This window comes from Rhodamnia argentea, chromosome 8, assembly GCF_020921035.1.
Source record: "Rhodamnia argentea isolate NSW1041297 chromosome 8, ASM2092103v1, whole genome shotgun sequence".
Taxonomy (NCBI): Eukaryota; Viridiplantae; Streptophyta; class Magnoliopsida; order Myrtales; family Myrtaceae; genus Rhodamnia; species Rhodamnia argentea.
This window is the reverse complement of record NC_063157.1, coordinates 29,840,223-29,858,254: the sequence shown is the minus strand read 5'-3', so window position 1 is coordinate 29,858,254 and position 18,032 is coordinate 29,840,223. Positions and strand designations below refer to the sequence as shown.

The window sequence follows — 18,032 nt, the reverse complement described above, 5'->3', positions numbered from 1 at the left end:
ACAAAAATCAACACCTCTAACTTCAGATAAAATTATACAAATACAAACAGTGCCGGAATTTAATCGATGACAAGACTTGAGAAGTGCAATTGGAACAAATGAACCAAACGCTGACTCCCATCGGAATTTAATCGCTGACAAAGCTTGACAAATGATGAGACTATGTCGAAATTTAATTGACGATACTACACCAGGATAGAGACACAAGTCGAAATTGAACGACGTGAATCTAAAGACTACAACTAAGGAAATGTAATGTGCAATGCGGGCAAATATAGATAAGATAAATTTGCTTGATTTGTGCAGGGGTTTCTCTGATGGACTACTAATGGTATTTATAGTAGCTCCAAAGTAATCGCTTTTACCAGTTTTCAGCGGTTGCATTTCTTTGAGCAACTTCCATCGATTGCTTCGACATCTCTATGAGTTTCGTGCCCACGTTCTAAACGGTTTTCTCCATCATGTTTAGTTGTTATACAACCATGGATGGTCCTCTATTTTGACCTCAAAACCTCACTAAAGATCTAATTCCATCCCTTTGAAACAGTAAAACCCTAGATACTGTTCATCTTCTTGAGCGAGTACGGTCACGGAGGGTGGGTGCAGTTGGTTCTATTTCAAGTCAAATGCTCAATCTGTTGCATATTTGAGACATCTCGATAATCTTCAACATTATGAGAATAACGGGCGTATATCCTTGTCTTTCGCAGATTATAACCCTACCATCTTGGGTTCATATTTCAAGTCAGTTCCTCCCCTCTCTATATTCACGGACTGTTTTCCTCGTCATTACACGGAAATACTTCCAATCATTCAAAGTTACATCAATACTCATGCTTGGTCTGTCCCTAATTATCGATCAACTCTTTCCCCTTTTCCGATTAACGGTTTTTTCAATGGTATTTAAGGCTACAGGATGAAATGGGACCAACCTGGTTACAAGCCAAGATTGAGTCGGTGTTGAGATTCTGCTGTTGGTCCTTTAATCTGTCGAATTTAGCTTCATCGGCAGACTTTATTGTTTCTGGTCTCCTTCGTCGCATTGTTTTTATTTTCCAACCGGACCAGCGTTACTCTGCTGGACATATGGAATTTCACCGGTCCTCCCTTGTTTGGAGAGTTCGATGACCTTTGTTCGCACGCCTGTCCAAATTCCGTGACTAATCTTGTTTACATCTCCCTTATGAAGTATTTATCGATAAATTCGCGAAATCAGAAGGGAAAATTGCAATTGAGGAACACGCCTCTTTTTTGCTTTGTTGGCTCTCTAGATATGTATTTTGACATCCTTCTCTGATTGTATCCCATAAGTTCGTCGATGTTGCTTGTGCTCTCTCCCGTAGCATACATTGGATTGGGGTGTATAGTTCTAGCCGCGCTCTGTAGGTCTCTATGATATCTGATGTACAGACCTCTCTCCACAGTGCGCATCCAGACCTCTTCTATGTCCATTATAGATTCTTTTGCTTCCCCTTTTGAATGCTTTCTGAGACATATATTACTTCTCACGGAATTCTATTTCAACATCGTTGGCGTCGACGACGTGGATTATCATTGTTTGCTTCGACAGCTGACATTGCGATATTCTGGAAAAGCATACTTACTCTAGTGGACTTGATCTTAGATTTTTTGGACAACGGTAAGTCCTACACTGGACTTGAGACCTATGATCCTCATTTCTATGCTCGTCAGCTGGGGCTGGTTCTGGGTATCCCGGCAACCATTGTCTACTCCATGGGGAATATCCCTTCTCTCCTCATTCCGAAAGGCGAGGAAGAGCTGCTCTTGCGGGTTGTCTTCAGATTACCAGCAATATCTTGACGCGTTTCAAATTCAGGCGTTTTAATAACTTTCCTGGAGAAACTGACGCTTTTACTGAATGGTGGGATGAATACCGAGCACTTCTATTCTCTTCTTTAGCCAAGATGGTCATTTCCAAGATCGCTCGAGGCATGCATCGCAACACTTCTACTTCAGAAATCAATTTGTGACATCCATGATTTTAGAGGTTAATAAATCGTATATCTAATAGATTATTGACTAATCAAGGTCTAAATAATGAGCGAGGACGAGATGAGCTGGGGTGAAAACCGCCGACCCTGCTTGGCCTAGCACGGCGGTGCTAGGGCACACCCCTCGCCCGGTCCGTGTGGTGGTAGGCGATTTGGCCCAAGCTGCCCATGGCCGCCCTCTTGGCCAGCCCCAACGAACCGGGCGTGTCGCCGAGGTCCTGTCTCCGTCCCAATATTTCATAGTCAAAACAAGTCAATGGTATGTCAATTAGTAAGTCAAGGCACAAGTTAATAGCAAGTCAAGTGAATAAGGACAAGATTAGTGTCATTTTCAAGCATTGGATGTTGGGATAAGATTAATGTCACTTTCAATCAAAAAGTCAAGGTTCATAAATGTATGTATACTAATAAATCTTAAGTTTGGAAAAGTCAAAATTCATAAATGCATTCACATAGCTAGAAAAACTTGAACGTGCAAGTTCATTTGTGAACTTGGGAAAGAAGTTGGTAAAAAGTCAATGTTCATAAATGCATAAATAGGAATGAAAATTGGGAAAAAAGTTTGGAAAAAGTCGATGTTCATAAATGCATGAATAGTAATAAAACTTGGAAAAGAAGTTAGAAAATCACTATAAATAGGAGGTAAGCTCTCTTCAATAACCCACCAACTCTCTCTCTCTCTCTCTCTCTCTCTCTCTCTCTCTCTCTAGCCTCACGCCCACACTCACTCACGCCTCCCTCATGTGTCCTTACTTGCTCTACTATGATCTTGCTCATCCCTTGTGTGTTCTCGGGCATTTTTACGTCGAAAAAAGTAGAGTGATTACTAGTTTTGACATAGAGATGTTAGTTTAATACTTGTTAAAGTGGATGCATGGTTATTCTTTATGGATGAAATGTGATGCGTGCCGAATCCTATGTATAAAATTTGTTCAACATAGGTTGAGAAATCAAGCCATTCTCGTGTGTATAAATATGTATTGCATGCGGTATAGGAAATTTCTTAGAACGTGTGGATGGTATGATAATCCCAATTAAAGATAGTAAAGAGATCATGCATGTGCAAGTATGTGATTACTATTAAAAGACATCGACGCACCACCGTTAGCGAGAAAAGCAACAATGTAGGAGCTCGAGGGTAATGACGTCTAATGACTGTTTTCCGGGACAACGCTTGGATCTGCCATCATTCGCTAAAAGTTCTACTTGAGGCGATGACGTAGACGTCATTACTTAATGATGACACGAATTCAAAGTGCCGTCATACAAGTGCAATGACGACGTTGCCCGATACTTGAAGTTCCGATCAGAAGTTCAGGAGAAGATGCCTAAAAGTGAAAAAAAAAACAATGCTTGTTGCATTTGCTATGTTTATGCTTGACATTGTGATAAATGCAGTAAGAAGTTGACATGAATAATGAAATGATCGGCAATTTAAAAAAAAAATCGAAAGTGGAAGGAAAAGTTTATGACATCCATTAAATGTATGTTTGATACTAAGACTAACGTCATGCTCGATAAATTTGAGTAATGAATCACATGATAGCTTTATGGTTTACGACATCGGGTATTATAACTTCTACTGTATCTCGAAATTAGTGATTTTTTCTACTAGGCTGTGTGTTCATCCCTTCATTTTTTAGGGAACTAGCATGGCTCTGTCGGTCTCGCGAGTCGGCATTGTTATAGGAGTGGACATTCAAGAAAGGGATTTAGAGTGTGCTGGTTCCGGTGTTGTGTTTACTAGAATAAAATCTATTGTATGTCTTAATGTTGATAGGATAGAACGAGTCCCAGTGCAATTCGTGGCTTGGTTTATGAATGACAACATCGGACTTGTCGGACCCATTCAAGACTTCGACGGGCCCCGGGGTTTCTAGGGGGACAGTCGCATGCACGGGAGTGAGCTACCATAGAGTTCCAATCTAGGTAATCTGATAATAGGTCCGAATATGAATGTTTGAGAGCCGAATCTTACTTTTCCTCAAAAACTTGATTAGATATAAATGGGCAAAAGGACACTATGAGTGCTAATAATTGTGTACGGCACTCACGTTAGTGTCAATATTTTTTTTTATCACATAAGTGCCAATTTTTTTGAAAAACGGTTATTTCAAGGCCAACTCCAATGAGTTTCATCGAAAATTTGACATGTCATCTATGTAGCTTGCCGGAGCTTCCAAATCAGCAATAAAAAAAAAATTCAAAAGTTAAAAAAACTAAAAAAATAAGCTAAAAATTAAAAAGAAAAAAAGGAAAACTTAAGCCTTAGCCGCCGCCGCCCACCGCCGCCAGTAATGACCGGCGAGGATGGGGGATGACCGGCGGGGGTCGCCGAGTGGCCGGCGACCCTTGCCGGCCTCAAGCGAGGTTGCACAAGGGATGGCGGGGCCTCCCCATGGCTGGATGAGGCCGACCTCGCCCTCGCTAGGGTCGGCAAGGCTTGGCCATTGTTGGCCGAGGTTGGACTCACCAAGATCTGCGATGGCAAGGCTTAACCGACCATGGCAAGGCCTCGCTTGCGGCGGGCGGGGGTCGCCGGCCACTCGGCAACCCCCCCTCCCGAGGCATCACCCACCCTCACTAGCCATTGCTGGCGATGGTGGGGGATGGCAGTGGTGAGGGCTTGGAAGCCCTCGTTGCTGCAACAAATTTTTAATTTTTAAAAAATATTTTAGCTAATTTTAATATTTTATCTTTTTTAAAAATAATTAATTATTTTGTACTCCAGTGGCCGGAGACGGCAGAGGCGGCGGTGGTTGGCGACAGGGGGAGGAGGCGGTGGTGGTTGACAGTAGCGATCGGCAAAGGACGGCAGTGGGCGACGGTCGGTGGCGATGGCAGAGGCATGATTGGGAGAGAGAGGCGCCGAAAATGAAAAAAGGCCAAAGTGAGAGACATATTAATGTTGAGAGATTTCTACTTCTGAAAGAGAAGTAACTTTTTTTAACTTCTGGAATTGACTCAAAAATAACTTTAAAAGTAGAAATTTGCTTCAGAAGTAAAACTATAATGTTGCATAATTAAATAGATTTCTGCTTTAAAAGTTACATAATCAAATAGATTTCTGCTCTAGAAGCACTTCCGGAGCGAGAAATTCACTTTCGAAGTGTTACCATACCATGCGCACCCTCCGTGTCTTCCCTAAATAACGTTTTGAGAAAAGCTTTTGGAAAAATGCAAATGGATAAGTAATTTAAAAACATATCGGGAAACAACTTTGACTTAAATAATATTTGGAAAAAACTACACCTTGTAAAGGACATTGGCTTTTGACAAAAAAAAAAAAAAAAAGGACTCTTGCTATTTTTTTTTACAAGTTTCAACCCTTTGCTAGCGGAAGTCAAGCAACCAGCGAAACTCAGTACTCTAGAGTTGCCTTGGGTTAAAGGCCTTTATACGTCTTTGAAAATGCAATTGTATCTCCCCCAAAGCTCTCCACAAATTTTTCCCAAGAGACTTTAAGACTCCGTTTATTTCGTGAAAATTATGGCGTTTTTAGAAAAATGACTATATTTTTCGGTATTTGATTCAAATCTAAAAATCAGTTGGAAAGTATTTTCCGACGTTTGGTCTGGAAAATCAAAAGAAAAATTACTCAAAAAATTAATTTTTTAATTGTAATTTTAATTTAATTTAATTTCTTTTTTTTTTCTCTTCTCTTCTTTTCTTTTTTTTTTATTTATTTATTTCTTCTTCCTTTTTTTTGTTTCTTTTCCTTCTTTCGGGTCCAATCGCAAGCCACGGTAATGGCCAGCAGCCGGCCATAGGCAAGAAGCGAGCCTACCCTTGGCCAGCGAAGCTCGGGACTCGCCAGAGAGTCGGGTGAGGTCGACCTCGCCTCACCGACTTCACCAAACATGGCAACCCTAAGCATGCCAAGCTCGATGGCCTCCTCTCGAATCCCGCCTGAAAGGCCTTGTAACAGCCTCAAAATCAAGCCCAAACGTCCACCAGTGCTCTCCATGACTGGTCTTCGCATGGATGAGGTTGAGCGAGAAGAGCTAGAAGACACATTTGGGACTAGGCTCGACGATCTTGTTGTAGGTGAATTCGAGGGCGAGGATCAGGGGGTAGAGGACGAAGTCGACGTCGGAGAAGGAGGCACCGAGCAGGGGAGAGGAAGGATTGGTTGAGGTGGGGGTGGGTCCAACGGCGGAAGGGATGGTCTTGAGCTTGTCGAGGGCAGATTTGCAGGCAGAGACAGACTTGTGAATGCAATGAGGCCAAGAGGGTCAAAGAGAGCCCTAACAAGAAAGATTGAAAAATAATTTCCTTTTCTTTTAAAAAAATCATTTTCCCTTTTTTTCATTGACTGAATACATTTTCTTTGACTGCATATTTTCTGTACCCAAACACCAGAAATTGGGAAAATGTTTTACAAGAAAATATTTTTCGTAAAACAAAGTAAGGTTAAGAAAGTGATTCCCAGTCCTGAGTTCTGTGCGCACTTATTTCAGTTTTTGGCGACACTTCGGGAGTTTTCTCCTTTACCGTCAGAACGTGTATGGGATCGCAACATCAAAATATTACGATCACCTTGAACACTATGCATATTCTGCACGATTCGTTCACAAATTGAGACGCTCAATTACTGAAAGATCGGCACTTCTGATGTTAATACATAGCAATGAACCTCAAACAAAGGCAATTCAAATTTGTCGGTTTCTACTATCAAGTACACGAACAATCTAGCAACAATATCTAAATGAAAATGACGCCGTCAACAAAGGCACACAAACTGGTAACAACGTTACTTGCCAGCCACAGAAGTCTCTGATTTCACCTGATTTTCCAAAATACGATCACAAGCCAAATACAAGTTTACCTCAATCCTGATTTCCTCTCCTCCAAACCTCGTTTAATAGTACCACACATTGGATATTTGGTCCGTCGGAGTTGTACTATTGTATACATGCCTAAACCCTGATTTGCGCACCTTTCGGTCACCACTACATGAAGCTTTCCAAGAACTTGTCCCACTTCAAATTCTCCGCATTTGCAAAGCAAAGAAGTTAAATGAGAAGTAAATAAGAAAATATTAAGATTGAACTGCGCAGCGATAGTTACTTTGTTACTAGTCTGATGTGAGCATGTGAATGTTTGCAATAGCATTTGTTATCAATTGAACATTGAATGACAAAAGAGAACGAACAACTCTGGTCATTGTACCAATGAATCAATAGATCTGTTGATACTGATAAGGGTGCTTTCTGCGTTATGTACACTAGATCTCCCAGAAATATCGGTGCGACTTTGCAGGAGTTCCTCCAAGGAAGAGCAAATTACAGAGCTTCAGAGTCCGGTCCTTCAGTAAAGTTATTTCAATGGATTCGTAAGCTCCGTTGCAAATGTACATTAGGATATGTATGCCTTTACCAGTTCAGAATAATCGCAGCCGTAGTTTGTCCTAGGGCAGGTGATTTTACCATTGTTCTTCTTTGCCATTTCTTCAAGAGCCTGTCTCAGGAAAAAAGATAATGTAGGATCAGTTAAACAAAAACTCAAGACCATTAGTAGTAAATAATTCGCACATTGACACACACCTTGGTGCTATAGACATAGCCATTTGGTAGGACTAGAGGTGGGTTCTCTGTGTCCATAAGTTCTTTAGTTATATAACAAACAAGCTTCGAGTGATGCTGCTTGGAGAAAGGTAATGGCATTGCAAGTTTTCGGAAACTTTCCTGGGATAATGGGTCTTCCTTTGTGCAACCATCTTCGGTGCAGAATCTAAATTAGGTCAAGGCATAAAACATATGAAAGCAAAAAGGAACAAAAAGCTAATTTAGGTAACAATCCAGACTCAATCAACATGGGTAATCCTCACAACAAATAGTTGACTTTTAGGATTAACTCAGTGCTCAAGGTATCACTTCTGAAACAATATTCCATTCCAGATACTGTTATTGGGGTCCTCTGCATGCTTAAGGGCAATGTCGGTTCAAATGCCGTGGCCCCAGGATACTTATCTTCCACCACTCATTGCAAACCAAGGCCTCAATGAACATGGTTGCACCAGAGATGAACAAATTGTGTGGCCTGTGTACTACGAGGTTCCATGGATCTCATATGTAACAGGCCAAGTCTGAATCAACGTGGACCCAAATCTGGGCCTTAAGTTTGGGTGGGTCTCTGAGTATTACATCTCAAATTCGTACCCACTCCATAATTACAGATTTGCAACTCTAGTGCGAAAGAGTCAAATCTACCCACACTATCCACACTATATTTTCCCCAGTATATAAGTACTATTATGCCTACTCATGGTACTCTTTGGTTTCACAACTGCTTTAACCTAATAGAATTTGTGAAGTAGATGGGGAAAACAAATACACAAATAATTCATTGCCTAACATGCAGGTTTAAGAATGTGGACTAGCATGCAAATCTTCACAATCCCCCCAGTAAAATTGACTTAAATCACTATTCACCTTATAGGTTGATGACAATAGTTGGAAAATCCCATAGGTAAATTACAAATCGAAATAGTACATGCACAAAGTGGCAGAAACAAGAATGAACTGAAATGAATGCAGAGACATAATCACACCAAACAATAAAAAACAAAAGGGATACGGAGTTTTCAAAGCAGACAATCCAGCCTGTAAATATATGTTTAGCAAAGGCTCAAAAGTCATTCCATATAATCTGCAGAATTCCTGTCTAAATTGATCCACAAGGAAATCCCATTGCTTCAGTTCAAATAAAACCTGTAAAAGAAAATATTTGCATACTTCAAGTCAAAAAATTACATGAAAATGCGCAGACAGATGTTAAGACATCAAAAGTACATAACTTATTGGCAATAACACATTGTTGGTGAAAACCTTTTAGGTTTGGTCAAAGTTCAGTGAGAATCTCAAAAGGTCCTAACTAGATCTATGGATGATAAGTACCTGCTAAAATAGTAGCCAAGGTACGACCGAACTAAATAACTTCCAATGAACAAATTTCACCCAAAAGAGCTACAAAGTCATCAGATTAAACGTAAAAGTATTTAACAGAAAATTTTAAATGAGCACCTCACCCACCCACAGTTAATTGTGCGACACCAAATAGACAAGCACTTTAAATCTGGCTTAATGGAACGAATTCAATTCTCAGTAGCAGTCCCAACAAAACTTCAAATGCAACATAAAAATCAATGATCCACATAAAACAGTCAGTAAATTTATTTTCCTCTCACATGACAATAGAATAAAGAGATTGTAAGCAATTGTTTTCAACTATTACAGACAGCCATCATGAAGTTAAGCTCGTTGCTTCATGGTAGAAGCCTAGCTTGAGCATGCACTAATGAACGACCTTCATTCTAATGCATATGATCCATCATAACAGAGCAAGAGAAATGCGGGTCACCTTGTAGGTTGCACATTCAGTGGTGCTCCTGAATGCTAACGTGGCCATGACATGCTGCAGCTCTTTCATATGCGTAGATCCCCATGGTGCAAGATACTTTCTGGCATAGGCAATAGCTCGCATGCTGTTGTCAGCTCTCACCAATTCAACAAACTCTTGAAGTCTTAATTGGAACTCCAAAATGCTCTGTCACAAGGAACATTATTTAGACTAATTGCATGTCTTAAAATTCCACAACAAAATTCAAGCAATACTGCAACATGATTCCAAACACTGTTCAGATCGGACTGATTACTAGAAAATACATAAAGAGTGTAATTAAATTATTCTATCTAAGATGCAGATATCATTTCTTCACTAAGAGAACAGTACATAAACTTTGTCAGGGATGAAAAGACGATCATTTGAATAAAGGTGATCAGTTGAACAGAGCTAAAATCTCTTCTTTTTTTGCGAGACAATGGGATGAATTTCATTTTATCGCTATCAATGGTATAGTAACCCCTCAACTTTGACATCATTTGAAGGTCACCACTCTCTTGACCAGACATCAAAATCACAGATGAAAATACAAACCAAACATTGTATGAGCAATTCTTCTATATTTTCTTTCCATGAATGTCCATGTAGATGCCCACATGTATCTTTTTTTTATGTGAATTTACACGTCAGATTTCTGTTTGTGGTATTAGTGCAAATTTACAGAGTCAAAACACCGAGAAAATACCAAAAAGAGTAATATGAGGCAAATCAAAGTATGGTGGTAAAGTATGAAAGTCGCCCTAAGGTAATGTTCATCAAAGACATCTCATTAAAAGATGCCTGGAATGCATGCTCATTGACTGCAAATCATTCTCCTTCCTTTTGACACTAATGCCAAAGCACCATTTTCTTTTTATATTGTGGATCACCAGAACTCCGCCTATGTATGTTTACATAGCCTGTCCCAAGTCGGGGTAAAGGAGGAGGGTTGCGTCAAGTGTAGCGAGCCGGTTGAAAAAAGAGCTATTTTTATGAGATGAACCCTTTTGATTTTTTGTTGGAGTGTAACCTTCTTAGCAACGTGTTGCATCGGCACCCGGGTGTAGCAAAAAATGGGCAAGGGTCGTTGCACCAAGATAGGTGAGTGCGAGGGGTAAGGAAGCTAGCCTTGGACCATCATTCCTAGAGTGATGTGCCACATCGGTGCCCGGATGTGGTAGTAAGTGAGTTAGGGCCCTCACACTTTTATGGGCGAGTGTGGGGGGCAAGAGATGCCCATAGGGTAAGGATTCGATTGGAGAGTTGGAACATAGGAACCTTAACGGGTAAGTTGAGGGAGTTAGCAGATACTTTTGCTAAGAGAGTGAATATTGCTTGCCCGCAAGAGACTAAATGGGTAGGAGAAAAGGCTAAGGAAGTGGAAGGCACCGGATTCAAGCCGTGGTACACAGGCACACAAAAGAGTATAAATGGAATTGGGATTTTGATCGATAAAAGTTTCAAAGATAGAATTGTTGATGCTAAGAGAATAGGAGATACGATTATTTTGGTTAAGCTAGTAGTGGGAGACTTGATTTTGAATATCCTTAGTGTGTATGTCCCCCCAAGTTAGACTACAAGTATCCGATAAGAACAGATTTTGGAAAGATCCGGAGGAGATTTTAAGGGGGCTACCATGCGAGGGGAAAGTATTCATAGGAGGATATCTAAATCGACATGTTGGTCAAAGTAATGGAGGTTTTGACAGAGTTCATGGAGGATTTGGCTATGAGACTAGAAATGAGGTTGGTGAAGACATCTTGAGTGTGGTATTAGCTCATGATTTGATGTTGGCAAATACCTTCTTTAAGAAAAGAGTCACATCTAATCACTTTTTGCAGCGGTTAAAATTATAGCCAGATTGATTTCTTTCTTGCTAGAAGAGAGGATAGAACCTCGTATGTAGATTGCAAAGTCTACCCCGGAGAATGTGTAGCTACGCAACATAAGTTGGTAGTCTTAGAGGTTCGGTATAACAAAGTACGAAAAATGCAAAGAAGTGCTCAGAACCCCGAAAAAAGATGGTGGAAGTTAAAAGAGGAAAAACAAATAGATTTCAAGGAAAGAATGCTTCAGAAAGGACCGAGGCAACTAGAGAGCGAAGTAAATATGGTGTGGAACAAGATGTCTAACCGCATCCGCAGAGTGGCAAGAGGGGTGTTAGGGGAAAGTAGAGGGAACGGACATCAAACAAAGGAAACTTGGTGGTAGAATGAAGAGGTGCGGGAGGCAATTAAACACAAGGAGTGTTTCAAATGTTTGCATAAATGTCCTAATGAAGAGAATTTGCAAAAGTTTAGATTGGCGAGAAAAAATGCCAAGAAAGTTGTGCGAGAGGCTAGAGGCAAGGTTTTATTCAATATGTACAAAAAACTTGGAGCAAAGAGAGAAAAAAAAATATATATATATATATATATATATATATATATATTTTTTTTTTTTTTTTTTGCAAAGATAAGGGATAGAAAAAGTAAAGACTTCACACATGTTAGATGCATCAAGGATGAAAATTAAAAACTCCTAGTAAGAGATGCAGAAATTAGGGAAAGGTGGATGAGCTATTTTAACAAGCTTTTTAATGGAGAGAGCGATAGAAGTGAGGTGGATTTGCGGGACGCTTCTGATGATTTAAACAGAAGGTTGTGCGTAGAATTAGAGCGCATGAAATTAAGGAGGCATTAAAGAAGATGAAGACTAGTAAAGCCTTGGAACCCGATGGTGTCCCTATTGAAGTGTGGAGATGCTTAGGGGATGTGGCAATAAGTTGGTTGACTAACCTTTTTAACAAGATTCTCCAAACTAATAAGATGTCCGATGAATGGAGGAAGAGTATGCTTGTGCCTATCTACAAGAACAAGGGGGATATCCAAAATTGTTCCAACTATAGAGACATTAAGCTTATGAGTCATACAATGAAGTTGTGGAAGAGAGTTTTTTAGCATCGTTCAAGAATAGGAACCAAAGTCTCTGTAAATCAATTTGGATTTATGCCAAGAAGATCTACCATGGAGGCTATCTTCTTGATACGACAATTGATGGAGAGATATCGAGAAAAGAAGAAGGACCTACATATGGTGTTTATTGATCTCGAGAAGGCATATGATAGGGTTCCAAGAAAGGTTATGTGGTGGGTTCTTGAGAAGAAAAAAGCACCTTCAAACTATGTAGAGGCAATTAAGGATATGTTTGATGGTGTTACTACATGTGTGAAGGCTTGTAATGGCACATCAAATTATTTTCCAATCACAGTAGGCATACACAAGGTTCCGCTTTGAGTCCTTATCTTTTTGCCCTAGTTATGGATGAGCCAACAAAAGATATCCAAGATGAGGTGCTGTGGTTTATGCTATTTGTAGATGATATTGTGCTTATTGATGAAACCAAGACTGGGATTGGTGCTAAATTAAAATGATGGAGAAGCACACTGGAGTCTAAAGAATTTACGTTAAGTCAAAGTAAGACCGAATACATGAAGTGTGAGTTTGACACGGTGAGAGGAGATCAAGAATCCGTGAATATACTCGGACAGAAGGTGCCCAAGAAAGATGCTTTTAGATATCCGGGATCAATATTGCAAAAGGAGGGAAAAATTGATGAGGATGTAAATTATAGAATCAGAGTAGGTTGGATAAAATGGCACAGTGCATCGGGGTTTTTGTGTGATCGCAAAATCCCTCTTAAGCTAAAAGGAAAATTTTATAGAACAACAGTAAGGCCCGCAATGCTATACAGAGCTGAATGTTGGCTAGCACAAGGACAACATGAGCATAAAATGGGAATAGCGAAAATGAAGATGTTAAGGTAGATGTGTGGTCATACAAGGATGGATAAGATAAGAAATGAAGATATTCGATGAAAAGTTGGAATAGTATCGGTGGCAGAAAGGATGAGAAAACATAGATTAAGATGGTTTGGGCATATTCTTCAAAAATCCCTAGATGCTCCGGTGAGAACAGAAGTTTGTTACCGAGAGCATGACATGAAGAAAGGAAGAGGTCGGCCGAAACTTACCCGGAGAAAAGTAATAAAACAAGATTTAATGAAGTGGGAAATAGATTGGCGTACGGTTTGTCTTAGAACCGAGTGGAGGAAAGCGATTAGTATTCTGGAGAGGCGAAATTCCTATGTTCCAGATTGTCCTTTTTAATCCTTTTTCCCTACATATATTTATATATTTTAATTTTTATATAATTATTTTTTTTCTCTCAATCGGTCTTGCTTTTATTTTATTTATTTTGAGTTCATCGACCACCGACCCCAACTAGTTTGGGATAAAGATGATGTTGATGTTGATTGTGGATCAACAGATCTCCACAGTGGCTTCTTAATAAACGCAGCCTCACTATAACTCATACTATCACAACTATGATGACAAAATCCACCTCAAGCAATGGATATCTCGATGAAACAAATACGAAACCGCTGAATGGACATTGTGATCAGGCAACAGATTAGATCTACAGTTGTACTGGAGAAAAAACCCCCGGTTTCAAATCATCTTCAATATCTTAAATGTAGAATAAGAGCCTCATGATCTATAAACCCAAAGCGGGCTAAAAAGTTGGGAAAGCCATCTATTACCTAGTCTAATTCATATAACCAGTCGAGACATTTCACTATGTACAACATTCTTCAGTCAATATCGAAGCAGCAGAAGATACTAGTGCTCATCACCTCGAATTACTAAGTCAGTGCAATCCAATGTCCAAAGCGGGTTAAACTATAATTTGTCAAATTTACATAGATAAAAAGACAGATGAACTGTGTCAAGCTGTCATTCTACATAATGATAATTCCTATTTAGTTGGCTTCAAATCAAATAGTCATCACAAGAGAGAAAGTACATTAAGAGAAAAAGTACAGCAAAAGAGTTCTAACTATATATTTAGAAAGGGCCCATCAAGTGGAGAATACATACCTTGGATTTCTTTAATCTTGACTTGTTTTCAGTGCACCAAGCGAGGGCAGGACCCACCTCCTTATTTTGGAGAGCATCAATAACTTTTTTGGCTTCTAGGAATACGTCAATATCAACAAGATCCTAGCCCAAGATCACACAGATCATAATCATTTTTCGAGATTATACAGGAGAGAATAAAGCCAAGTACCTGTATATTAGTACTCTCTGCAAGCTTAGCAGCAGTATCATAGTAAGACATCCGCAACATGTAATCTACAAGAATTCGCTTTAATCGGGTGTTGCTCCACTCGGATAAATTCTCCGGATCAGCTGATTCTAAGTGGTCTAATCGAGCTCGGCTTCTCTGAGCTTGCAAGTGCTCTGTCCGACTTCCCTCTTCCAACTACTCAAGGTCAAAAAGTACAAAGTCGCATATCATCACAGCTACATAAGCATACAAAGTTAAGACTAACTGAGCAGACATACAGGTAAGGGAGAATATACGCATTGTGTGCAATCTTGACCAAGAGAAGTTCCTCATCACCAAGCAAGTAGTTCAAATAACACCTCAGCCAACGGTATGGTAATCACAGTCCATATATCATATTATGCATTTTTTTGGTCATTGGCTGCACAGAAATCTTTAGTTTGTTTTCGGCTAAAATAAGCAGCTTGATTGGACATATGAGCACTCTCAGTCAATTAATTACAGAACATAGTTGAGATATAACATGATTCAACTCCTTGAATACAACCAGGTTGTTTAAGCATCCCTCTCAAACACTTAACTTCCTCAAACAGTGAATTAAGTAAATTTTTTCTTTCTTCACTCCATCACAAAGAAGAAAAAGAGAGAAATGCTGATCAACTATACACTCTTTCAAAAAATTAAAAAATACTAAGAAGAAAACTATCAAATTCCCCCATAGTTATGACGACAATTCTCATCAGGTAAACAGCCCAAACCTCACTTGAAGGTCCTTTTAAATTTTCACCTAATTTCCCGCAAGTCCGCAGGATGCGATATTCACTACCACGTCAAAGGCTTCAATTAGCCAGCCAACAAACCAACCCTTCACCAACCTAAGCCACAAGAAACAACTAGAAACAATTCAACCTCGATAAATTACTATTCACCGATGCATCAAGAAAATCACAGCACCTTCCTCTTAAGCCCTTGCAACCTGGAAACAAGCGAGTTGAGCCGATCCACGGCGTCGTCCTCGCCGGACACGTCGGTGGTGTCGGCAGTATCAGAGATGGCGGAGACGACAGCGGAGACCTCCTTCTCGACGACGCGGTGGTTGGCGCGGATCGACTTCTTGTAGTGCTCGAAGGGGACCCGCATGAACTGGTGCTCCAGCTTCAGCGACTCCGTCAGCTGTGACAGCTTCGACGACGGAGCGTTGGTAGCAGCCGCCGCCGCCGCCGCCGCCACTGCGGCGGCCGGCGTGCCATTGGGGAGAGGATCGATATCCATTCTGGATGAATCACGGATTTGGATTTGGAAGATGAAGTCGGTTGTCGATTGTTTTGGGGAATTGCTCAGGTGTTGGGGAAGATGATTCTGTGCTTCTTGTCAGCGACCAGCGCAGCACCAATTGGAGGGAACGACGCCGTTCAGTATATCAAAGCATTTTCTTTCTTGTGACCAAGACAAACCCTAATTTTATAGCAAAATTACCTTTAAAAAAAAAACCGTTATAAGTAAGTCTGTTAAATGGGTGGGTTAAGTTAGGTTTGGATCGAGTCATAAATGGTCCGATCCAAATTGACTCATTAACCCGTTTATGATCTATTTATTCTTAATGTAAAGTTCTCGACTCACACCCGACCCGACCCATATCCAACCCGACTCATATTATTAATACACTTTCTTATTTCTTCCAATTGAAGAAAGTGTATTTCTTATTATTTTATATTGCTAAAACACTTCTATGCAAAATGGATTTAGTGGACAATTTTCATAATTTTTTATTTTTCCTTTTCCTTTTTTTATGAATTTTTTTTTCTTTCTATTGCATAATCAATTTAATATATATTAAAAATAAAGAAAACACGTCTCAATAAATTTCCATCGCAACTCCCCCCTCCCTCCATGCTAGACCACCCTAAACCACCGCCACAGCTCCTCGACTACCGCATGGAACACCGTGTATGTAAAGGTATCCTCCCAACAAATCCCATTTCTCACTACCGTTCTTGGCACCACCTTGAACTACCGCCGTAGCTCCTTGGCCATCGCTTGGAACACTGGGTATGCAACGGCCTCCTCCTAAGGAATCCCCACTTCTCATCACCGTCCTCCGCAGCCCTCGGCTAATGTTGGGGCTTGAACAACCAACACTCCGTCTCCTACAGACCTTGTCCTCTTTGTTCCAATTTCAAACCATAGAGAGACCCCTACTTCAAATCGTAAACGATCGCCGTGTCCTCTAAGAAAGACAGGCAAACGATCTCCAAATCTAGTGTGGCGTCAATGTCGTTCAACTTTCTCTATGCATCTTCAGTCCCATTCCATTGGAATAACAACAAGCTCTCATCTATGAGAACAAAAGATGAGGAACTTTAAGAAGGTGATTCGGACCAACAATCAACCATGAGAGAGAGTGATGGAGATCACGAGCGAACGGCGAAACATGATTGTGGTTACCTACTAAAGACATGAACAATCGTCAAATTCATGCTCGAGGGAGAAAATGGCCACAAATGGTCAGTAGATATAGTCCCCAATGATCCACGAAGCTGCTGTCGCTATCTCCAAGTTCCGCCAAGAGCTCATTGTTGACACCTAAAATTTGATTTTCCTTAAATCATTTGTTTTGCATAAAAATGAGAATTAATCTTAGTTCTCACCAAAAATTAATTTTTCATGCATAGAATATTTATTTTCTATTAATCATGCATTTGCCTTGCATTCAGTCTGATAGAGAAGGAATTGAGCTTAATTTGACAAGCAACTGGACTAGGACCATCTCAAATTTTCGATAATGGGGAATGAACATGTGCCGAATTTCTTAAGTCCATTAGGGCCTATTTTAAGCTCAAATTAGCCCATTCAAAATTTATTTTAAATATAAAATGCTTTTAATTAAATGTCCATTATTCAGAAAAAGTCCTTAATTTGAGCCCAAAAATGTGTGGTAAGCCCATGATTTATTTCTAAAATTTGGCCAAGGCTTGTCAAGGGGTGTACCGAATTTTATGAGTGATATAGACCTATTTTCAGATACAATTCAACTCATTTTAGCTCTTTTAAATATGTGGCTCCTTTAATTAATTACCCATTTAATTAATTAAAGGAAAGTCGGCCACCATCATATGCACCCTCACTTAGCCTGAAATAATAGAGTTTTAGGGGGATAGAACTCTTCCAAATTCAAATTAATTCAGAATTTATTTAAATTGAGAGTCCTACCTTAGGTAGAGTTTTAATGGATTTGGACACCTAATATTTAATGGCTCAAAATTAATCCTACCCTAACTAGGATTACTAATCTTATGGTTAAGATATCCTACTCCTATTAGGATTATAAGTCTATGCTCTATATTAACAACCATTACTTTAGGGTTAAGGGACGCGCGTTCTCATTCAACTCTCATGGAATTTTCGGCACCATGACAGGCTGAAAATTCAAAGCACACTCAAGGAGTCTTAAGGAGTTTGATTGTCTTCCTTGATTTCGAGACAATCCTCCCCGGTCCAAGACAACCTACCCGGCTGAACCCCTCATTGA

The 18,032-nt window shown here is 40.0% G+C and overlaps 1 protein-coding gene across 1 annotated transcript; it reads right to left on the bottom strand.

The window, feature by feature from the left end:
* Positions 1-7,154: 7,154 nt before the first annotated feature.
* On the bottom strand, positions 7,155-15,846 carry LOC125316225 (protein MAEA homolog). Its single transcript, XM_048283927.1, has 7 exons — positions 15,458-15,846; positions 14,504-14,698; positions 14,314-14,436; positions 9,375-9,560; positions 8,592-8,725; positions 7,559-7,745; positions 7,155-7,472 (listed from the first exon to the last, which is right to left on the bottom strand). Exons 1-7 carry the CDS (start codon positions 15,773-15,775, stop codon positions 7,371-7,373), a joined length of 1,245 nt encoding a protein of 414 aa, XP_048139884.1. The 5' UTR covers positions 15,776-15,846; the 3' UTR covers positions 7,155-7,370.
* Positions 15,847-18,032: the final 2,186 nt, after the last annotated feature.